Source organism: Lissotriton vulgaris, chromosome 12, assembly GCF_964263255.1.
Source record: "Lissotriton vulgaris chromosome 12, aLisVul1.2, whole genome shotgun sequence".
Taxonomy (NCBI): Eukaryota; Metazoa; Chordata; class Amphibia; order Caudata; family Salamandridae; genus Lissotriton; species Lissotriton vulgaris.
In genome coordinates, this window is record NC_141700.1 from 628732563 (window position 1) to 628756771 (window position 24209).

At 48.2% G+C, this 24209-nt stretch overlaps 1 protein-coding gene across 1 annotated transcript in view; it reads right to left on the reverse strand.

The window, feature by feature from the left end:
* Positions 1–24209, reverse strand: part of LOC147677886 (mitochondrial inner membrane m-AAA protease component AFG3L1-like) — a 365672-nt gene that overhangs the window by 105224 nt on the left and 236239 nt on the right. Inside the window, exon 13 of the mRNA XM_086945781.1 lies at positions 1560–1670. Coding sequence (XP_086801907.1) covers positions 1560–1670 — 111 coding nt within the window. The remainder of the gene's footprint in view (positions 1–1559; positions 1671–24209) is intronic.

A 24209-nucleotide genomic window follows, 5' to 3' on the forward strand; every position in this document is an offset into this window, starting at 1 on the left:
GCTACTTCCAAATGATACAGCAGGTGTGGTTTCCTCCACAGATTCAAAAGCATATCTTTTCTTTTTTTAAAGAACAGTTAATAATAAGACACTTTCCTGAGCCATCCAACACACTATCTAATTTTATTCACTTTCATGCTGCGGGTCTTTTGGATAAAGGCACAGTTGCACGCACCTTTCGTAGACACAAAAGGCAGATTGAGAAATCACCAAAGAACTTAGAAAGGTCCAAGGAACTGGCTTTAGCCCTGCTGTCCTTTAAGCACCCCAGCGCCTGAATCAGCCTGGTCTCCGAAGAGACAGGAAACATCAAAGAGCATGTCCATGAGTGAGAAGAACTGGACATCCCCTGAAAAACCAGTCATCCTCATACAGGCATGGCGTCACAGGACCACTGTAGATAAAACTGCTCTGCCTAGTGAGTCAGTGGTGTTAAGCCCACAACGGATAGTGAACTTCCCTGCATACCTCTGAAGGCAACAGCCTGAGAGAGCACGGCTGGGCCTCCTCTGGGACCATCAGCAGCACTTGCACAACTGTATCCCACAGGGCATGGGAATAGCAGCCCAAAAGGCATGAAGTGTTTACAGACCGTAGTGCCATGCTGGCGGAAGAAAACATCTTCTTTCCAAGATTGTCCAGCCTCTTGGATTCCCTGTCTGGGGGGAGGGGGGGGGGGGGGGGGGGAGAACCTCAGTTGCCCACCACACCACCATTGTGGATGAAGCTCTCTCCTCCGTAGCCACGGTCAGGGGAGAAAGCATGCCAGTATCTCAAAACTCAAAAAGTATCCAGCCCACTGGCTTCACCTAGATCCTCAGCAAAGTCCAGTTTTTCTCCATAAGGCTGGTATTCTTCAGGGTCCAGTGACCCCTCTTAATCCTCCCCAAGTCCTAGTTCGTAAGAATGGATTTCAGGGTCCGGTCGGGAAGGTATGGCTCCAGTTAGCACCAGATCCAGTGTCGGACATGCTCCTCTGGCTCTGTGTCGGGGATGGCGCCGGCAGTGGCACCAGGAATGTCAGCCCCAGGATTGGCATCAGGGAAGGTCGAGGTGGTACGACCGGTGCCGACCTGAATCCATCTTTGGGGCCCGACTGCTGGTGGAGCCGCTGGTGTATGTCATCCATTCGCAACAGAGGATACTTACACTTCAGGACTCAGCGATAACGTCAGACTGTTAAAAGGTGCTGCCTGATGAGCTTTAATGTTAATTTCCTTCCTGTTTCACCAACAAAACATTTCGTCTTTTCCCTATTATGCGAAAAGTCCGCCTTCAGAAACAAAATGCTTCTTTTCCAGTGACCTTTTGAATGTAAGAATAAAATTCTCTTCTGCTGTGCCTCCACCAAATGCTCTCCTACATTCATGCAATTCCACTTTCAGAATGTGTAAAATGGCTAATCTCTTTCTCGTGTTCTCTAAAAGTAGACAACCAACATGAAAGCTAAAGTATTCTCTGTTGTGTATAGAATGCAACTTAGCTATAAAGGTTCGCCCTGGAACCATGTTTAAAGTGCAAGAGAAGATAAAATGCTAGTAACTCCACTTTGACCTCACCTCCAATAACACGCTCAATAGCCTGCTCAAAGTCTTTCTCGCCGACAGATGCCTTTAAATAGCGAGCAGCAATCAGGGCAGCTTCATTACAGACATTGGCGATATCAGCACCTGAGAAGGAGAAAACATGACAGTGAATAAACCAAAAGAAAGAGTATAAAACAAGTCTACCTTCTGCTTGTGTTCTAGGTTCCCATGGCATATTAAGCACCTCTATGCAGGTTTTAAAATAAGACTGCTGAACCAATATTCAGGTAAGTTAAAGCTTACCATATTCCTCCTTTGAAGTAATTTAACGCTTTCTCAAAACAAAAACAAACAATGCTAGAAGACGTGGATCAGAATTGGTTTTCCTTGTACAGTCTCCAAGAAAAGAATGCCGCAAATGCATTTTCACAATTAAAAATCTCCCCAAATGCCTTTAGTTTGGCACCATCTTTATATGTGCAGACTGGGTGAGCTTTGTCTATTTACTTGCAATGTAGGTTCTTTATGATACCTGAACACAAATAGATCTAATTTGGGGAACCCTTAGTGAAGACAGAGCTTGGATTTATACGATAAAAAAATGTCCAGATGTTTCTATCCCAGGAGATGAGGCCAACCAGGTTCCAATTTGGGCCTGTAATCCTGGTACACATTAGTGAGAGGGATTTTCCCAACTGTTCATGGACCCCGGGTGCCGCTGAGCCACGGAAGGCTGGGTTTCTAAGTGTGAAGACTGTTTTTATAAAGTTGTTGTCCAAACCTGGAGCATCAAGTCGTACCAATGAACACCTAGGGGTGGAGTGAGAAGGGAGATAAGCTGGAAGAAGACATTTCCTTTATGGGCAAAGGCCCGTTCCCCCATGGCTTCATAGCACTATGGGGCACAGTACATGACCTGGCCCTTGAGCCCCTGCATTGCTTGCCTTGTCCCCAATCCCCTGGATAAGGTGCCCCTTGACCTGGCAGCATTTTGGAGTGTGGGACTGTGAGTTCAGAAGGCGAATGTGGCAATGTTTATGAGTGCAGTGCTTTCTGGAGACCATGGCTAAGTTTATGACGAGGACAACAAAGGAAGACCATTTTACATCAGTTGCCACAGTACCGAAAGCGCATTTCCCTTAACAGCCACAATTGTCCCTTAATGAAAGGGACCATGGGCTTTACTTCACTCAACTGCAGCTTTCTTGGCAGAAAAGACTGGTGACAATGATGAGATGCTACAGAAGGCAGACTATGGAGGCCCTTAGTGGTCCAGTGCTGGGAATGAAACATAAGGCAGAGAAAATAAACACATGCTTTGGAGAATATGACTAATGTGCCTGTAGCAGAGTTGAAAGAGATGACCGCCTTTAAACAACTGACTGATATTGTGTTTAAACTAGATGCAAAGACTGAGCTGTTGGATAATTTGAGGGGGACGCCATCTATGTCTGGGTCATGGGAGTTCCACCAGAGATCTTGCCCGACTCCGTTCAAGCCTCAATGGAAGTGATTTATGAGTGACTGCAGGGTGGAAGTGCTTGTATAGTGATCAGAAAGTATACAGAATGCCATAGTGAAAGAAACCACAGAAACAAGACTGCTGCTTGGTGCTGATGGTGCTAGTGCAGTCTCAGGACTGGTGTGATACACAAAGGAAAAAGCGAATGTTTTGCGAGACTAGGTTATTATTTGTCTCTCCTGGTGCTAATACCAGGGATTGGAAAAGGTCCTTAAACAAGGTGAGAATCAGGTTTTTGTGCAAGCTACTTTGCCCACGACCTTCTTGGAAAGGGTTGCACTTTCTTGGGTTCTTTCTCACTGAGTTGAACGTGGTTGTATCTCAACTGAGGTTATTGGTTTGTTACTTGTATATTAGCTACTTTAGGCACGTAATAAGATTTAAAATAAGCTGGAATGATTTAGTCCACCAATACAGGTGCGTTGAGTGATATTGATAACGGCTATGAAAGCTGTGATAAGACTACCAGATGAAACACTTACCCAGTATGGGTGGAAGAAAAGATCAGGGTAAGCTGAAAAAAATCTGTAGATTTCATTAAAAAACCAAATGTAACCAGTTTACATCTAAGTGGCGAATTACTGCAGCTACCTACTATTTTGACACAAATTAAGAAACACAAATATAGGAGAAGAATAACGCAGATACAATAACCAGCACATGATACACACCACGACAAAAGAAGCATTTTTAGGAGCACTAGCCTATCAGAAAAGCATTTACAGAATAAAATGATAGAGTGGTGGAAAACAGACAAACCAAAACATCCATCTGGCTAAAACAACAGGGAAACATTCAACTAGAAATACGGAACAAAACATCAATTTGGCTTGTTAAGACTTTACGATTGTTCTAAGTGGTCATATAGGGCACCTATATGGCACTCACAAAAATCTGAGAAATCAAATAGATGGCACCTAGTGGAAAGGTTCAAGTGATTGCAGTGTCTCTTAACAACTAACAGGAATGAACTAGGACTGGTAGTAGCAAAGCAAGAGTCTAAAAGTTCCTGTTTTTGATTGCTTTGGTATGTCGTTCATGCAGTGAGCAGTACTATTTTAGAACCAATCCTGAAGACCATGGGGAACAAAATAAGTGCCTTGATTACTTGTGCTGGCTCTCGCCAAAGAAACTACAAGTATTTGATCTCTTCTATATAAAAGTATTATGCAAACATGTTTTAAGAAGGAGGCAAAAAACAACTGATTGAGAATGTATAATGGGTCCTTTCTAAATGAATGAACCTCATTGCAGATAGTCTTATTCCCCACACTATGGATAGATACCTGTGAAAAAAGTGGATATTTGGTTGGGGTAGTCGGGAGGCGTCATCAAGTAATAATGTCACACATTATATCAGGTCCAGTTAGGTTTCTTTAAATCAAACATTTAGCTCAGTCTTAAATAGCTGTGACACAGAGCAGTCAGGCTTCACTCAAAGGAGAACAAATGTAAAGCATTTATCAGTACCAGAACAGTCAACAAGTAAAACAAGCACTGGCGTTGCCAATAGGTCTCGCAGTAGGAAAGTTGGAGCTATTACAATTGCAAATAACAATGCCTTTTATTTTTGTTTTCATTTTAAAAACATAAAGGGCTTTGTCATTTACAAAACCAATAGCTCCAACTTTCCTACTGCGAGACCTATTGTGCACTGCACAGTGAGTGAGTGAGTGGCGTCGCGTGGGTGGGTGAGTGAGTGAGTGAGTGGCGTCGCGTGGGTGGGTGAGTGAGTGAGTGAGTGAGTGGCGTCGCGTGGGTGGGTGAGTGAGTGAGTGAGTGAGTGGCGTCGCGTGGGTGGGTGAGTGAGTGAGTGAGTGAGTGGCGTCGCGTGGGTGGGTGAGTGAGTGAGTGAGTGAGTGGCGTCGCGTGGGTGGGTGAGTGAGTGAGTGAGTGAGTGGCGTCGCGTGGGTGGGTGAGTGAGTGAGTGAGTGAGTGGCGTCGCGTGGGTGGGTGAGTGAGTGAGTGAGTGAGTGGCGTCGCGTGGGTGGGTGGGTGAGTGAGTGAGTGGCGTCGCGTGGGTGGGTGGGTGAGTGAGTGAGTGGCGTCGCGTGGGTGAGTGGCGTCGCGTGGGTGAGTGGCGTCGCGTGGGTGAGTGGCGTCGCGTGGGTGAGTGGCGTCGCGTGGGTGAGTGGCGTCGCGTGGGTGAGTGGCGTCGCGTGGGTGAGTGGCGTCGCGTGGGTGAGTGGCGTCGCGTGGGTGAGTGGCGTCGCGTGGGTGAGTGGCGTCGCGTGGGTGAGTGGCGTCGCGTGGGTGAGTGGCGTCGCGTGGGTGAGTGGCGTCGCGTGGGTGAGTGGCGTCGCGTGGGTGAGTGGCGTCGCGTGGGTGAGTGGCGTCGCGTGGGTGAGTGGCGTCGCGTGGGTGAGTGGCGTCGCGTGGGTGAGTGGCGTCGCGTGGGTGAGTGGCGTCGCGTGGGTGAGTGGCGTCGCGTGGGTGAGTGGCGTCGCGTGGGTGAGTGGCGTCGCGTGGGTGAGTGGCGTCGCGTGGGTGAGTGGCGTCGCGTGGGTGAGTGGCGTCGCGTGGGTGAGTGGCGTCGCGTGGGTGAGTGGCGTCGCGTGGGTGAGTGGCGTCGCGTGGGTGAGTGGCGTCGCGTGGGTGAGTGGCGTCGCGTGGGTGAGTGGCGTCGCGTGGGTGAGTGGCGTCGCGTGGGTGAGTGGCGTCGCGTGGGTGAGTGGCGTCGCGTGGGTGAGTGGCGTCGCGTGGGTGAGTGGCGTCGCGTGGGTGAGTGGCGTCGCGTGGGTGAGTGGCGTCGCGTGGGTGAGTGGCGTCGCGTGGGTGAGTGGCGTCGCGTGGGTGAGTGGCGTCGCGTGGGTGAGTGGCGTCGCGTGGGTGAGTGGCGTCGCGTGGGTGAGTGGCGTCGCGTGGGTGAGTGGCGTCGCGTGGGTGAGTGGCGTCGCGTGGGTGAGTGGCGTCGCGTGGGTGAGTGGCGTCGCGTGGGTGAGTGGCGTCGCGTGGGTGAGTGGCGTCGCGTGGGTGAGTGGCGTCGCGTGGGTGAGTGGCGTCGCGTGGGTGAGTGGCGTCGCGTGGGTGAGTGGCGTCGCGTGGGTGAGTGGCGTCGCGTGGGTGAGTGGCGTCGCGTGGGTGAGTGGCGTCGCGTGGGTGAGTGGCGTCGCGTGGGTGAGTGGCGTCGCGTGGGTGAGTGGCGTCGCGTGGGTGAGTGGCGTCGCGTGGGTGAGTGGCGTCGCGTGGGTGAGTGGCGTCGCGTGGGTGAGTGGCGTCGCGTGGGTGAGTGGCGTCGCGTGGGTGAGTGGCGTCGCGTGGGTGAGTGGCGTCGCGTGGGTGAGTGGCGTCGCGTGGGTGAGTGGCGTCGCGTGGGTGAGTGGCGTCGCGTGGGTGAGTGGCGTCGCGTGGGTGAGTGGCGTCGCGTGGGTGAGTGGCGTCGCGTGGGTGAGTGGCGTCGCGTGGGTGAGTGGCGTCGCGTGGGTGAGTGGCGTCGCGTGGGTGAGTGGCGTCGCGTGGGTGAGTGGCGTCGCGTGGGTGAGTGGCGTCGCGTGGGTGAGTGGCGTCGCGTGGGTGAGTGGCGTCGCGTGGGTGAGTGGCGTCGCGTGGGTGAGTGGCGTCGCGTGGGTGAGTGGCGTCGCGTGGGTGAGTGGCGTCGCGTGGGTGAGTGGCGTCGCGTGGGTGAGTGGCGTCGCGTGGGTGAGTGGCGTCGCGTGGGTGAGTGGCGTCGCGTGGGTGAGTGGCGTCGCGTGGGTGAGTGGCGTCGCGTGGGTGAGTGGCGTCGCGTGGGTGAGTGGCGTCGCGTGGGTGAGTGGCGTCGCGTGGGTGAGTGGCGTCGCGTGGGTGAGTGGCGTCGCGTGGGTGAGTGGCGTCGCGTGGGTGAGTGGCGTCGCGTGGGTGAGTGGCGTCGCGTGGGTGAGTGGCGTCGCGTGGGTGAGTGGCGTCGCGTGGGTGAGTGGCGTCGCGTGGGTGAGTGGCGTCGCGTGGGTGAGTGGCGTCGCGTGGGTGAGTGGCGTCGCGTGGGTGAGTGGCGTCGCGTGGGTGAGTGGCGTCGCGTGGGTGAGTGGCGTCGCGTGGGTGAGTGGCGTCGCGTGGGTGAGTGGCGTCGCGTGGGTGAGTGGCGTCGCGTGGGTGAGTGGCGTCGCGTGGGTGAGTGGCGTCGCGTGGGTGAGTGGCGTCGCGTGGGTGAGTGGCGTCGCGTGGGTGAGTGGCGTCGCGTGGGTGAGTGGCGTCGCGTGGGTGAGTGGCGTCGCGTGGGTGAGTGGCGTCGCGTGGGTGAGTGGCGTCGCGTGGGTGAGTGGCGTCGCGTGGGTGAGTGGCGTCGCGTGGGTGAGTGGCGTCGCGTGGGTGAGTGGCGTCGCGTGGGTGAGTGGCGTCGCGTGGGTGAGTGGCGTCGCGTGGGTGAGTGGCGTCGCGTGGGTGAGTGGCGTCGCGTGGGTGAGTGGCGTCGCGTGGGTGAGTGGCGTCGCGTGGGTGAGTGGCGTCGCGTGGGTGAGTGGCGTCGCGTGGGTGAGTGGCGTCGCGTGGGTGAGTGGCGTCGCGTGGGTGAGTGGCGTCGCGTGGGTGAGTGGCGTCGCGTGGGTGAGTGGCGTCGCGTGGGTGAGTGGCGTCGCGTGGGTGAGTGGCGTCGCGTGGGTGAGTGGCGTCGCGTGGGTGAGTGGCGTCGCGTGGGTGAGTGGCGTCGCGTGGGTGAGTGGCGTCGCGTGGGTGAGTGGCGTCGCGTGGGTGAGTGGCGTCGCGTGGGTGAGTGGCGTCGCGTGGGTGAGTGGCGTCGCGTGGGTGAGTGGCGTCGCGTGGGTGAGTGGCGTCGCGTGGGTGAGTGGCGTCGCGTGGGTGAGTGGCGTCGCGTGGGTGAGTGGCGTCGCGTGGGTGAGTGGCGTCGCATGTGTGAGTGGTGTTGCATGTGTGAGTGGCGTTGTGTGAGTGGCGTTGCGTGGATGAGTGGCGTTGCGTGGATGAGTGGCGTTGCGTGGATGAGTGGCGTTGCGTGGATGAGTGGCGTTGCGTGTGTGAGTGGCGTTGCGTGTGTGAGTGGCGTTGCGTGTGTGAGTGGCGTTGCGTGTGTGAGTGGCGTTGCGTGTGTGAGTGGCGTTGCGTGTGTGAGTGGCGTTGCGTGGGTGAGTTGCGTGGGTGAGTGGCGTTGCGTGGGTGAGTGGCAAGTTGGAAGTTCGGTGGTATTATATTTACATAAGGCAGAGTGAAGTTCCCTCCTAATTCTGGCATATAAACATATATTCCCAGCATAGGTTTTATTTCAAATGCAGTGCTACGATGAATGAGCGCCAGGTCTGGTGGTGTTTCGAAAACACTGGCTGATTGAGTCTTGGTGTCAAAAACAACTGTGTAAGATGCTAATAATTTAATTCACTTGTGGTGGGTGCTGCACAGATGATGAGACAACAACAAATACACGTCTGCGAAGAATAAAGCTCTAGAAAGACCCTGAAAAGAGAGGCGGCCCTGAGTCAGCTTCTTCAGCACAGCAAAGGACAGTTGACTTCCCCACACTGGCAGATCTTCAGGCACCGCCGACTAAGGGGTCATTCAGCTGCTGCTGCAGGATTATACGAAAGACATCCCTGCCTGCTTCAGAATACTATGAGGGAGCCCTTGGACTCGGATCTCTCTTTGGAGAAATCAAAGGCACAAACTGATCACGGTGAAACATCCTTGGCGAGCACGAGAACAAGATGAAATCGAGTCAGAGACCTTGGGGAAAACAAGCTCTTGGCATTGCTAAGATTAGGGGGGGGGGGGGGGGGGGGGGGGAGGGAGGAGAAATGCGGCTCGGGAGCAAATGGTAACGAGCGCGTGAATGGGAAGAGCCGTGGGAGGTGGGAGGGGAAGTCGGAAAGTGCGAAGTGCAGGGGGGGGGGGCGGGGAGTGGAGCCTTTGAAGTGTGTGTGGCTTTCATGTGGAGTTCTGGGTGGGGTGCAGCCTGCGTGAGGAGGTGGTTGGTGTGGTTGATGCATAGATACCGGCCTCTATCTGGTTGGTAGGTGTGCGGGCAGGTGCAGGTGTCATGAAATCGTATGTGGCCGTGTCGCTGCCTACCTACTCTGGAAATCGGAATGGCCCGAGGGTGGGGAGTGTGGGCCTGGAGGGGTTTGCCGGTGATGGGCAGATGAGTCACTGCTGTGGATGAGCTGTGCCAGCGTCCCGGAGATAAGCATTAACCCTTCACTGCCCAGGGCTGCACAAGGAGGATACTGCCAGTGGCGGGAGGCTTCGAGAGTGGATAGCAGTAGAGAATCGAGGTCTGCTGCGGGGGCACTCAGTGGTGGGCGAGGGGAAGTTGAAAGTTCTGCGCAGCATGCGTGGCTCCGCCTCGAAGCGCTTCCTGCCCTCGGGCAGGCTGTGTTTTGTCCCCGTCGCGCGCTCTGGCCCTGGTCTCGGGAAGGCCCGGTATGAATGGATAGGAGGAGGGCACTGTCACAGGCTTGTGACTGGACCTATCGATTATCAGTGACGCTGCGTGTGCTGACGTCTGGCACCGCTTCATTCACCCTGTAGAGCGGTCTCGCGGCTCGACGTGGTGCATCCCGCGCACTCACGTCTGAGGAGCGCCAAGAACAGTCAATCAATGCGAGCTACGGAAACCCTGGAAGCAGCAATGATCTAGTTATTGAGTCTGCACTACACACACGCAGCTGTGCGCGCAGGAACAATGCCACAGTCCTGCCCCCGCCCAAGTCTCTGATGGCAATAAAGAGTTGAAATGAATCCATATTTCTTTCGTTTTCCATGCCCGTCTTGCATGGTAGGGTGGTGATAGCTACACAGTCCTGCCCCCGCCCAAGTCTCTGATGGTAATAAAGAGTAGAAATGAATCCATATTTCTTTAGTTTTCCATGCCCGTCTTGCATGGTAGGGTGATGATAGCTACCCATTCCCCCTGACGGTTGTAAGTCTGAGAACTGTGCTGGCAGAGGCTGACGGGTGACATATTCTGAACCCCAGGAAGCTGCTCTCAGGGCAAGGCTGTGTTTGCGGGGAGAGAGAGGGGATGTGCTGGTGTGGGAGGGGGAGTGCTGGTGTGGGAGGAGTGCTGCTAGGGCAAGGCTGTGTTTGCGGGGAGAGAGAGGGGAGGTGCTGGTGTGAGAGAGAGGGGAGGTGCTGGTGTGGGAGGGGGGGAGGTGCTGGTGTGGGAGGAGTGCTGCTAGGGCAAGGCTGTGTTTGCGGGGAGAGAGAGGGGAGGTGCTGGTGTGGGAGGGGGGAGGTGCTGGTGTGGGAGGGGTGCTGCTAGGGCAAGGCTGTGTTTGCGGGGAGAGAGAGGGGAGGTGCTGGTGTGGGAGGGGGGAGTGCTGGTGTGGGAGGAGTGCTGCTAGGGCAAGGCTGTGTTTGCGGGGAGAGAGAGGGGAGGTGCTGGTGTGAGAGAGAGGGGAGGTGCTGGTGTGGGAGGGGGGGAGGTGCTGGTGTGGGAGGAGTGCTGCTAGGGCAAGGCTGTGTTTGCGGGGAGAGAGAGGGGAGGTGCTGGTGTGGGAGGGGGGAGGTGCTGGTGTGGGAGGGGTGCTGCTAGGGCAAGGCTGTGTTTGCGGGGAGAGAGAGGGGAGGTGCTGGTGTGGGAGGGGGGAGTTGCTGGTGTGGGAGGAGTGCTGCTAGGGGAGGAGAAGCCCTGGCCGTGAATGCTCGTGCATGTTTGCTCACGTGATTCACGTGAACTGCAAGAAAACCGCGGGGCTGAAAGCCCTTGGTTTGAAGAGGATTTTGCCGACTTGAATTCTCCCCATTTCCCATTCCTGCGGAATGGTAAAGGCGAGACCTAAAAACTAGACAGTAAAACTCCACTCCCATTTATAAAAATAGAGCATATTTTATCATCAAATAGACACTAAAATCTCAAAAATCACATGAAGGGAGTTGGAGTTACGATTTTCATCAATCACTGCTTTTTATTCCAGACAGTTTGGAAGAGTTTTAGGAAGTTTGTAAATCACAAATTTTCACTCTTAGAGAGAAAACTCAAGGGTCCGGGGGCAAAGTCAAAGTTTCAGACCGCCTGGTGGAAGTCAGGGTCAGATGGGGGGTGAAGGGGTTTGTCCCAGTCAAGATTTTACTGTTGAAGGATGGGTCAGCAGGGTCTGCTGCAGCCCGAGTTCACCCTTGTGTTTGACGAAAACAGTTTAGCAAAGTCCTTGGTTCCAATGAAAGCCTTGGTTCTCAACAGTGTTCAAAGCTACCTACAAACCCGCAAGTAGCGGTAGTCTAGGAGCCTCTAGCTCAGGAACCATTATCTTTGACTTTAAGTTGTCAAGCTGCAGTTCTATGGCGAGAAAGAGTACACTCCAGCACTAGCAAGCGTCCAGGACCAGAGAGGTACCTCTTGGGGGCTAGAACTGAATCTCTCGGGCTACTCCAGCTGAACCCAGGGCAAGTATAGGATGAACTTGTCAGCTCGGCACTGTACAGGGCTTCTAGCTTTTGAGTCTCTGAAGCTAAACAGGAGTCTGGCCAACTAGACCTTGGAGGCCACTCACTGGTCCTTGACACGAAGGAACAAGTCTAGCCCTTGGGGTCTCTCTCCACTGGTTCAACAACAGGAGCAGACCATCTCCTTTCAAAGTCTTTTGCTGGCTTAATAGGTGCAGTCTTCTTTAGTGCAGCCTTTCTTTCTGAGGTCCATAGGTTTAGCAGGTGCAGTCCTTCTGTTCTTTCTGAGTCCAGCAGTGTTCTGAGGCTTTAAGCAAGGGGTGCCACTTTTATGCCACTTTCATATTTGTGGGTGGGGAGGACTCACTAGCCAATGGGGCTACCATTCACATAGGTCAACCCTACTCACTTGTAGATCATTTCCTGTGTGGTTGGCATTAGGCAAATCAAAAGTGCATCTCTGCCCAAATCAACGTTGTTGGGACCCTTCTTCCCTGTGACAGAGCCAGTCCTATGTCCATCCTGCTGGAGGAGCAAGGTGTGGGCATGGCAAAACGTTTATTTTGCAATGTCGAATTGGCAATTTAAAGGCTGCCCGACTAGGCTTAAATGTCAGACCTAGAGCCACATTTTCCCTTTGTCACAGCAGTGGTGGCACAAGTGCTACAGTCCACTGGTGACATTTTTATTTTTTTATTTTATTTATTGGCATTAATCAATATGTACATAATCACACATCAAAATGTACACGTTGGTTATACATTTGTATCAAACGTACAGGACTCTCCTTACAATTTAGAACCATATAACAAGAACACAAAAAGAACTGGTCGGCATGTTAAAATCTTGATTAGCTATGTTCGCAACACAGCCTTATATTAATATACAGGAGTAATACACACATATACATGTATGTACCGTTATGATATTAGGGACATTGAATGACCACCATCCATTTTGAAGAATTAAATATCGAGACTGCCAATGGGCCTCCATACCCGAATCGCACCTGTATGTCCCAATCCTGTTATAATGGGCCTAGTCGGGCCTCGGGAGGACGACAAACCTGACATTTCAAGGCCTGTTATGCTGTTGGTTACATTTCCTTCGGTTTTTTCCCCTATTTCTGAGTTTCTCTGAATCTGACTCATGGAGCGTCTGATCTGAAAATGGGATGTATAGCTATATGTGGTCCACATTCCCTCTTGTGGGAGTATTACTATTGGGCTGAAGTGTACGGAGCCAATTTAGAACTGGTTCCCATGTGTCTTTTGGTGACAGCTGGTTTTGACTGAAGCTAATATCTTGTACCCATGCCTTGATAGAGGGTGCTCGTTTATCTCCCCAATGTATTCCTACTCTGTGCTTTGCTAACAGGAGCATTAGTGCGTGTAGTTTCCTTACCTCCGCAGGTGTGTCTTTGACATAACCCAATATGCTAACTGTTGGTGATGGGGTTGTGTGCGTTTCCAATACAGCGTTTATCTTACTGAAAATGTCTGCCCAATAATTCATTATGGGGGGGCAATCAATGCCATGACATATGGAGAAATGTCGCGGAGTCTATGTTATATCTCCAACATTTGTCGTCTGACCTGCGCCCCATGCGATCTATTTGGATTGCCGTCCTATAGTATCTATGCAGAAATTTAAAATGAATTAGAAGCAATTTATAATAAGGGGATAGTAGTTGCAATTGTCCACAGCAGAATGTACATTGCTCTTCTGTAAGCTGTGGGTGTAGTTTGGAGTTACAGCCCGACAATGCCTTAGGCTTAATATTTGGCGTGGATGTCTGCATTGTGTTATATAGTCTAGTGATTAGCTTCCTCAGCGATGTGTTTGTAATTAAGTGTTCCAGAGCTTGTGGTGTGGGCGGCAGAGTGGGAAAAGTGCTGTGTAGTTTGCCACATGCCACTCTTATTCGATAATAGGTGAACATTGCAGAAAACCGTACTGTCTCACTTTCTGGTTTATCTGGCGGCCACTGGTGACAGGGATTGGCCAATTACAGATACATACTGAGGGATCCAAAGTACAAGCACTGTGCGCTGGTCAGCAGGGCCCAAGGCACTTCAGAGTCCAAAAGATAGCAGCATCAGTCCAAAAGTTGGGAGGTGAACATGCAAATATATCCCTTTCCTTACAATGCGGACATTTTTAGATGAATTTTAATGGACCTAACTGGTTTAGTGACTTACTTCCAGTTTTATCTAAACTACCTACATGTTCTATTTCTTCAACATTTTTCAAAAGAGAAACAATGCTTTTCGATGCTGCATGCTGATGTTTGGCAGGTATTATCTTTGTCAAGATTGTGTCTTATATGTTGGGCAATTAATACAAATGAATTGATGAACAAAAATGAATTCATGCAATATTGTAATGCGCCACATTAACTTAATGACTGGCTTTTAAATATAGTATTGCGATATACAGTTCGAATTTTGTAGAAACAGATTTCTAGGATTGTAAATAAACTTAAGAATAATCTAAAAAACACACTCTTAAAGAAAAAGACATGGAACTACCACTGAGGCTGCATTAGAGGTGGTGGGATGAAATTTAAAAAATAGTGCAGAATATGGAATGTCAATGGTCTGAATGACCACATTAAAAGAGAGCCATTATCAAAATGGGGTTTCCCAATATCCGGTTTGGACCTGGGTTCTATATAGTATCAAAAACAGTGGTCCAACACCATTGATCATGTATTAAAGAAATTCACACTTTCAATCAGTATTTACAATTTTTGAAACCTTCTAAAGAGTAAATTCATATCGTATATATCAAGGTACTTAGTTATGGACATATGCAACAATCGACCAGGGGTAGTATTACAGAGATGGCGTTTATTGAATCACTCCCTTCTGTAGGATCAATTATACGTAATTTATACTTGTTAACTTTTTAATTTTTCAATTATCGGTACAAAAACGAACATAGTGTGTCTAGGAAAGTGCAAAAAGGGGGTGCTTAAGTGATAAGAAGAAGTGGTGTGAAAGCATCAAAAACATAGTGACATAAGGAGAGTATTTACAATCATTTTGTTTTAAAAACTGGCCAAACACTTCCCGTTCTGAGGGCACCTGACCACTGGACTCAGTAATATCAATTCAACTCCATTGATTTACAACAGAAATAAATTAATTATTTGAAAATTGGCATGTACAGGGAATGGACCGGGCACAAGGAAAAAGTGGGCGTCGACGTTTCAACCCTTTTGGGCTCAAGGGTAATTGAGGACCTCGGCCTACGGGTCTTCTTCGGGACGGGAAGTGGGGTAGCCTGGGTACCGAAATGTGGTTTGATTACATATCTGAGGGTAAATTAATTGAATGCGGGTGAGAGTTGCATATATTACATTTATAGTAGCCCATCATATGTATCAGATGGATACAGGGTAAAGCTTACCCGTATATCTTCATGAGGGCCATGAAGATCCCTGGAGAATAGTTGCGATGCGGCCGATTCATGGGGGGCATCACGTTTAATCCTCATCTAATGGGGAAGGGGAGGTAGGATTGTAGGAGCAATTCGCACAATTAAAAACATTTAAAAAGAGGTCTGTCTCTCCAACACCCGCAGGGGTGTAGGCCATGACGAACACTTACCCGGAATTCGTGGGTAGCGTTCAGAGCACAAGTTAATCGGTTGCTTCTTCCTCCCTCGGTTGGGGTTGCCAAACTGTAGGGAAAGGACAACATAAGTATGGCCGGGGACACTGTTTGAGGCAGAGAGGCCGTGCTGGTTGCATGGCGCTTACCTATCAGATCGAGGCAACGGCGTCAATGGCGAGGCAACGGCGTCAATGGATTGCTTGAGCCGAGGTGAGGGGCTCGTTTACCGAACCGCGAGGACGTTTTAACGGAAACATACGACGCGTGGCGCACGTTGTTGGCAGTGAAGAGAGACTTACGTGGGAAGTGAATTAGCTTGTTCCCGATGGGTGGCATTATGACTTATGGATTACCAGCATTAGAGATTTGAGCAGCACAATTAAAGTATTAGAACATTGTAACAATACATTAACATCTTTCCAACAATTTGTCAATTGAAAAGCAGTGTATAAATACATTAAAAACACAGACATAGTTAGACTTTGTGTGTCGATGTGGAACGAAGTACAACATAAAATGCAGTTCTAGTGTAAACATATCTACAGTAGCTATGTGCCTATAGCAGGTCTTAATTCATGTTGCACATAGACTCATATATAGTAAGTACAGTGGCTATGAGCCTATAGGGGATCCTAATTCATGTTACACATAGACTCATTGGGCACTTATTCTAATTGAAAACCAGAATAGGAAGTTGCCATACAATTGCTTGAGGACTTACTCATTGGAGGTATATACGATCTAGCTGCAATTTACCCATAGGTCACTTCAGCTACCTGTTTGTTGATTTCTTCATATTCATTTAGCCCTTGTTAATGGTGTTAAATAGATGGATATATTTTCACTCCCTAGTGTTCAAGATCTTACTGAATTTCCCACCCCTGGGGTTGGGTTTAACCTTTTCTATCACCCACCATTTCAAACTCTCTGGTGCATGATTGAATCTGGTGAAGTGGTCAACCAGTGGGGCCCCCCTGTGTCCGGCATCTGATACGGCTACAGTGTTGCAGCATGCAGCATTTTGCCTTTTGGATGGTTTGCCCTATGTATAAGAAGTTACACGGACAGCTGATTGCATAGATTACCCCTGAAGAATTGCAGTTAGAGTGATCCTGTAATACATGGGTGTAGTTATTGTATGTAAACTGCTTTGTTTCTTGCACTAGGGAGCAAGCTTTACAATGGCCACATTTCACATGCCCTGTATTTGGGGGGGATGCCCCAGAGTACTGTTTAGTTAGGAGTAGTTACTGTGAGAAGGAGTGCCTTAACCACATGATCTCATACATTTTTGGCCTTCTTGAACGCGTGGATGGGTGGTGGTATGTTTCCTATATCATCTGAGATGAGGTGCCAGTATTGGTTAATAATCTTCTTCACTGCATTGCTTTTAGTGGAGAAAGTTGTCACACATACTAGACGCTCCTCATTCCTATTTTTGTCTGTTCAGGGTTCAAGTAGATGTTCCCTGTGGTTATGCCATGCCCGTTTTCTTGCTTGTTTTAACATTCTGACAGGGTACCCTCTTTCATGAAGGCGTGCTTACTAGTCCTGCAGATTCATTAAAATAATCCTCCTTCTTGGAACAGTTCCTCCACAGCCTCAGGAATTGCCCGAAGGGGAGGTTGTCCCTGAGGTTGCGTGGGTGATGGCTGGTATAACTTAGTAAGGTGTTACGTTCACTGCTTTTGAGAAAGAGACCGGTATATAGGGTCTCAGATTCCGCATTGATGATAATGTCAAGAAAATGAATGGTGGATCTGTCAAATTAAAGGCTGAACTGAATGTCACTTGAGCACATATTTAACCAAGTGTGGAAAGCCAGAAGTTGTTCCTCATTTCCTTTCCATATTATGAGGATATCGTCTATATACCGATGCCAAATGTCTATGCACTAAAAATAGGGGTTGGTGTTAGTTAAGACATATTTATGTTCGAATGCATCCATAAAAATAATGGCTAAGTTTGGCGCCGCACTGGTTGACCACTTCACCAGATTCAATCATGCACCAGAGAGTTTGAAATGGTGGGTGAAGAGGTTAAACCCAACCCCAGGGGTGGGAACTTCAGTAAGATCTTGAATACTAGGGAGTGCAAATATATCCATCTATTTAACACCATTAACCAAGGGCTAAATGAATATGAAGAAATCAACAAACATGTAGCTGAAGTGACCAATGGATAAATTGCAGCTACATCGTATATAACTCCAATGAGTAAGTCCTCAGGCCATTATATGGCAACTTCCTATTCTGGTTTCCAATTAGAATAGGTGCCCTATGAGTCTATGTGTAACATGAATTAGGATCCCCTATAGGCTCATAGCCACTGTACTTACTATATATGAGTCTATGTGCAACATGAATTAAGACCTGCTATAGGAACATAGCTACTGTAGATATGTTTACACTAGAACTGCATTTTATGTTGTACTTCGTTCCACATCGACACACAAAGTCTAACTATGTCTGTGTTTTTAATGTATTTATACACTGCTTTTCAATTGACAAATTGTTGGAAAGATGTTAATGTACTGTTACGATGTTCTAATACTTTAATTGTGCCTCTCAAATCTCTAATGCTGGTAATCCATAAATCATAATGCCACCCATCGGGAACAAGCTAATTCACTTCCCACGTAAGTCTCTCTTCACTGCCAACAACGTGCGCCATGCGTCGGATGTTTCCGTTAAAACGTCCTCGCGGTTCGGTAAACGAGCCCCTCACCTCGGCTCAAGAGATCCATTGACGCCGTTGCCTCGATCGGATAGGTAAGCGCCATGCAACCAGCGCGGCCTCTCTGCCTCAAACAGTGGCCCCGGCCATACTTATGTTGTCCTGTCCCTACAGTTTGGCAACCCCAACCGAGGGAGGAAGGAACAACCGATTAACTCCCGCTCTGAACGCTACCCACGAATTCCGGGTAAGTGTTCGTCATGGCCTACACCCCTGCGGGTGTTGGAGAGACAGACCTCTTTTTAAATGTTTTTAATTGTGCGAATTGCTCCTACAATCATACCTCCCCTTCCCCATTAGATGAAGATTAAACGTGATGCCCCCCCGGTGATCGGCTGCATCACAACTATTCTCCATGGATCTTCTTGGCCCTCATGAAGGCATACGGGTAAGCTTTACCCTGTAGCCATCTGATATATATGATGGGCTACTATAAATGTAATATATGCAACCCTGAACCGCATTCAATTAATTTACCCTCAGATATGTTATCAAGCCACATTTCGATACCCAGGCTACCCCATTTCCCGGCCCGAAGAAGACCCGCAGGCAGAAGTCCTCAATTACTCTTGAGCCCAAAAGGGTCGAAACGTCGACACACACTTTTTCCTTGCGCCCGGACCATTCCCTGTACATGCCAATTTTCAAATAATGAATTTATTTCTGTTGTAAATCAATGATGCTGAATTGATATTACTGAGTCCAGTGGCCAGGTGCCCTCAGAACTGGAAGTGTTTGGCCAGTTTTTAAAACAAAATGATTGTAAATACTCTCCTTATGTCACTATGTTTTTGATGCCTTCACACCACTTCTTCTGATCACTTAAGCACCCCCTTTTTGCACTTTCCTGGACACACTATGTTCGTTTTTGTACCGATAATTGAAAAATTAAAAAGTTAACAAGTATAAATTACGTATAATTGATCCTACAGAAGGGAGTGATTCAATAAACTCCATCTCTGTAACACTACCCCTGGTCGGTTGTTGCATATGTCCATAACCAAGTACCTTGATATATACGATATGAACTTACTGTTTAGAAGTTTAAAAAAATTGTAAATACTGATTGAAAGTGTGAATTTGTTTAATACATGATCAATGGTGTTGGACCACTGTTTTTGATACCACATTAAAAGAGAAGCAGTCCTAAGGTTTGCGAACCACCATGTACCAACTCTCCTGATGCCACAAAATACACATCGCATGGATAATAGGTGCTCCTTCCTTGCTACGATAGGGTATAAAGTGTGGGGCACACTAGAGGGCCCAGAGGAGTGGAGAGCCTCCTGCATAAAGCATTTCACTTTGTTGGCTGCCAAACCAACCTGGACCACCGGTATAACCAGTTGAGAGTCTACTTTGCCCAACTTCTTGCCACGTCATAACCTTGAGGTCCTTTGAGGGTTCGTGGTAGGGCTACATTTTGCTATATTCCATCATAAGTATATATAGTTATGATGGAATATAGCACAATGTGAAAGAAATAATTTTTTGATACAGAAAAAGACTGAAAGAAATATTTTAACAAGAAAAGTTTCTTACAAAAATGAAAAAAAGAAATGTTTTGATAAAATGAAAAATAGAATATACTGTTTTTTGGCTGTCACAAGTGCACTTTAAAATGGATTGTGATACATTTCTTTAGTGAAGTGCTATAATCAATGAGGGAAATTCTGTATGTTTGTTCTTACTCATTCCCCTCTTTTCCCTGACCAAAATCAATTTTTGAGGGGGTCCCTTCTTTCTTGCTAGGGCTACCATACGGGATCATCCTTACGGGGGTGATTTAAATGACATTATGGCTGGAGTAGACTCCACTGGGCCCCTGAGGATGAGACGTAGAGGAATTAGGGGATTGGCGGGAGAGTCTGGAATCCACAGGCTTGTGGGTGTATATATATATATATATCTGTATTGGCAGCCCATATGAAATATCCTAAACTGACCCGTTACTACTCCCTGCCAATGACTTCCACACAAAGGCTGTACACATCCTACCCAAGGGATAGCCAACCACGCCCCGGTCACGTTGAGGTTTGAAGTGTATGGGGAGTGCCACTGGCTATTATGGCACCACAACACCTGGTAACTGGCAGATAAACAATTCACACAATTCCTAGAAAGAACTACAGACCTTCGTAGACTTGAACAAAGGAACGGTAGACTCACCTGTCACACTGTGGACCACTGGGAAGCCTACCATGTGGGGATCATTATGTTCTATCTGCAAGGTATAGAGAGGTCAAAGTACAGCCAGACCATTAGGTTGGAAAATAATATTCTGACCCTAATGAGTGGAAATTATGGACATCAGACTTAACAGTTGAGACTCTGCCTGGAAATTGACAAGGCTTCCCTTGGACAGCTCTCCTTGGAAGACGTAAGGCAATGCTGGATGGCCTGGACTAGAAGAGTTTAGGAGTGGGAGGATAAGATGGCTAGCTTGTTATGTTGGTTACCAGAAAACGATTCTGTGGATCGCATGGTTCCCCACCTCACAGATGGCACTGGGAGACAAGTCTTTGCTGCATAGAATATTGCAGCTCTCTTTCTGGACTATTACTGTTCCTTATAGGCGAAAAGGGGGTGCCTTACTTGGAAATACAATGAAACTCTCAATGTGGACTTTTCCTTGACGAGGCTGGTTCCCACTGATTGAGTGGATATTGAACAACACTTAACAAAGGCAGAGATAGAGGATGCTCTGAAAGATATGAACCTCATACCAGTCATAACAACATATTAGCAGGGATACATACTTCTCTCTCCCTAGAGTGCTCTAGGGAGACCAAGAAACCCTTTGCCTTGGTTTGCATTGTTAGGTATTGTTGAAGACCTGGGGGGAGGGCTGCCTTAAAAAACACAAGCTGGTTGGGATCAGAACTCGGATTGAGAAATGATGCACTGCCAAGCACTGGAACTCTGTAAGCCCTCCTTCCCTCCGTGGCGCTCGGGGAATGGACTGGGATGCCAAGCAAGAAGAGGGGTTATATACTGGGCAAGGGGCTGGCAGCAAAAACAAAGTTAGAGAGAAATGGTGGGCTTCTTATAGTTTGAGACAATGTGAAGGAATCTTAACGCATGTCAGTAGCAACAGGTGAATTCATACTGTAACTGTATTGTGCATACCGAACAGTATTTTTCTAAACACAATACAATTTAGATATAAAATAAACAGTGCAGGAAATGAGTGCTTTTGATTTGAGGTTAAGAAACCTCTTTAAGGATGGAATGAAGCCTCAGGGAAATGTACAAATGTTAATTTTTCATGGATTCAGAAAATTCTAAGGAAAAACTGTACCACCAGCATCACTTACACTTGTTCCTGGACAAACTACACAAGGTTAAAAAAGAAATACCAATTTGAAGTGCATTGATCCTTCACATTAAGATCACTATCAGGCCAAATTGAGAAATGTACTACAAAAGTTCTAGTTAGCTAAAAGGCAGCTTAATATAAAAAAAGAAGCAAGCTACTGTTTCCAAACGTGTAATCATGAAAAATCTCTCTGTGTGCAAGCCAAAGCACACTTATTGAAATGCTCCTAGCTTTATCACTAATCAGGTCAGAATTCCTGCACACCATATGAGCTAATATCCTACTGAGAGGTAATTCCAGAGTGTTCAGGTCTATCGCCATACAAATATGAGTGCTTGGAATGAGGAAGAGTTTTATTAACTAGCGTTTTTCGCCAACATGTGGGCACTTTTCCAAATTCACATTTAGCCATTTTTTCCCTGACTAAAAGTGAAGGGGGAAAATACCAGAGGTCTGGGTATTCCTATTACACTCATAATCCAGATTTGATGGAACCCCCCCGTTTGCCCAAGTCAGGATTTCATCAGTTCATATAATGAGGGCCTATGTATTTTTTCAGTTAAATTACAACTGGAATCTTAAATCTACTCAGTTTTCAGATACCTGAAACATGGCTGTCAGTGGCAGACCGTAGAAAAGTGAAAGAAACTGTTGCAACTCAACAAACTCGAAGGCAAGAGACTCCAACTGCAATATCAAACGTTCTAAATGCTCATGATGCCATGCGACCTTTTCAACTAAGAATACAAAAATGAGCGTGTAATCGTAAATTATAGAGTACAAGAGAGTGGGGCTACAATTATAATAACAGTTACGTCAGTGAGGATCTTGTCACACCTGATACATTAAAAGTCCCGCTCTCAGATAAAATGGTCAGTATAAGACATAATGCTCTTCTAGTACCATAGGAAGTTATGTACTTCAAAAGATCTCTATGCAAGAGCATAAGTGAGACAACCTCTTTGCAAGTGTTGATATGCTAGGTGTCGGACCATGTTCGCGGGGCCAGTGACAAGACAGGGACTTTTCCGGCTTGCTAGGGGGGGACCCAGGAAGGTGGGTCTTTATGGCAGTCCCCTGCTTAGCAGTATCAACTCTTGAAGTCAGCTGAGAGTAGGCCCTCAGTGGGGCAGTTGAGCCTCCAGGCCAAATCTTATGACCGTAATAATTTGGACAGTCGTGCCCATGTGCAGATCGGGAACTCTCCTCAACGGTGACTCACTCACTCTTTAGCAGCAGCAGCACCAGATTCCATCAAACCCTGGCTGGCTGCAGGGTAGAGAGATTCTGACATTAACTTGTCACAGCTGACTCCAGGAGACCTAGACACCCTTTCACAGCCTCTCCTGGAACACTCTCTTGGGTCATCAGCCTTCTCTGGAGTTCCCCTCACCAGATGGACACACTACAGCCTCTCCTTCTGCACATTTTCCTTGTACAGGGCCAAACACACCAGTTCACTCTCTCAAACAGCCGTCTCAGCCTTTAAAGCAGACACTCAGCTCCTCGAACTGAAAGTGCCGACTTCCTGTGATGTCCTCCCATCTCTGGGAGACTGGCTGTCAGGAAGACACCAGCACTGGTTTCACAGCAGCTCTTCGAGCACTTCCTCATTCAAAAAGAACAACTTGGGACCCTAGCAAAGTGGAGGGATTTGTATCCCACTTTTATACAAATTTTCTATCCAGGGGGAAGTGGATCCACTGTCACAAGTTTCATACATAACCTATTTAGGTTATTTCTCATTCACGTATACTTCTAGGGCTATTCTCCAGACATAGACTTTGCGTAAATTGGTGCTACTCACAACCGGTAGAACTAAGGCTGGCCCCAAGCAAGAGCACCCATAACACAGAAGCAAAGTGGTGTGAGTTTCCTGCACCTGGTTGTCATCAGCCTTCCTGAACAGCAATCAGAGACAGATAGAAGCACATGCATGGCCTAGCATCTTTAAACTACAGAAACTGCATCTCAAACTCTCTGCCTAATGGCAGTGCTCATGGAATTTGTGATAGTAGAGCTGTCTTTATCCTACTCACTTCAGAGCCTAGATCTTCATCCTCTAGCCACAGGAAAGCACACAATAGATGTCCACTGTCTTAGGAAGCCATCTTCATCCTCTATTGTATGCCATGCTACAACAGGGGTATCACAATAGATCCCACTGATTTCAGTACCCACATTCTCCCTTTCTCACTCACACACAACACAAGTCTAACTACCACCCATGCCACAGTCTCACTATACAAACACACTCCATGTACACACAGGATGTTAGCACAAGGTTCTGGGTTTTACATAAGAGTGGCACTTTACACAACAGGGGTCATTACGCCACACTCTCCCAGTGACACAGAAAAAGGTCTTGTCAGACAAAAGATTCACAAAACATGATAGGCTGCCACCAATGCTATAGGTTTATACCCTAGACAACAAGGGCCGTAGTCCACTGTCAACTATGAGGGCACTTACGGTGCATTCCTGCAGATTATAGGACAGATCTTGGACCTCCCATAGTCTAGAACATGCCTAAGTCTCTGTCCTCACGTTAGTTTAATGTGATGGCAGGGCCAAAATAAAAGTCAGAATACCAGGTTCACATTTAGTTGGGCATTCAGGGAAGTCATATACACTTGTATATTATTGCAGGGGACATTCTCATCCCAACCCCATGGTTATAAAGCAACATGTGGGAACTACTTAATGTTCTTTTGATGACCAGACCTGATCAATGAAGCTCAAATGAAGCAGTCAGTTATTATTGTCAGGGAAGGTCAAATATCAGTTAATGTTACAGATATCAGGCGCACAGCGGTTTGGGAGCATAAAGAGACCTGGGCGGGAGAGTGTACTAAATACACACATTAAAAACTCCACCCCCAAACTCCCACTCAGCCCACATTAGTTAGTTCCTATTAAAAGCACACTTATAGGGTTGGAAGATGGGTCATATAACAAAAACAGATTACTACAGTAAATATGAGGAGTACCTTGAAGTTTCTCTTGTGGCTAGGCTCTCTCAATCATCTATGTAGAACACCTGCCAAGATGGACCTGCAGCACAGGCGGTGCAGCTGAAAGTCCAGCTAGACTTGAAGCAAACTGGCTCATTGAACTGGGGTTCAGTCCTGAAATAGCCCTCTAATAAATGGAGTGAACAAAAGGAAGGTGAAACA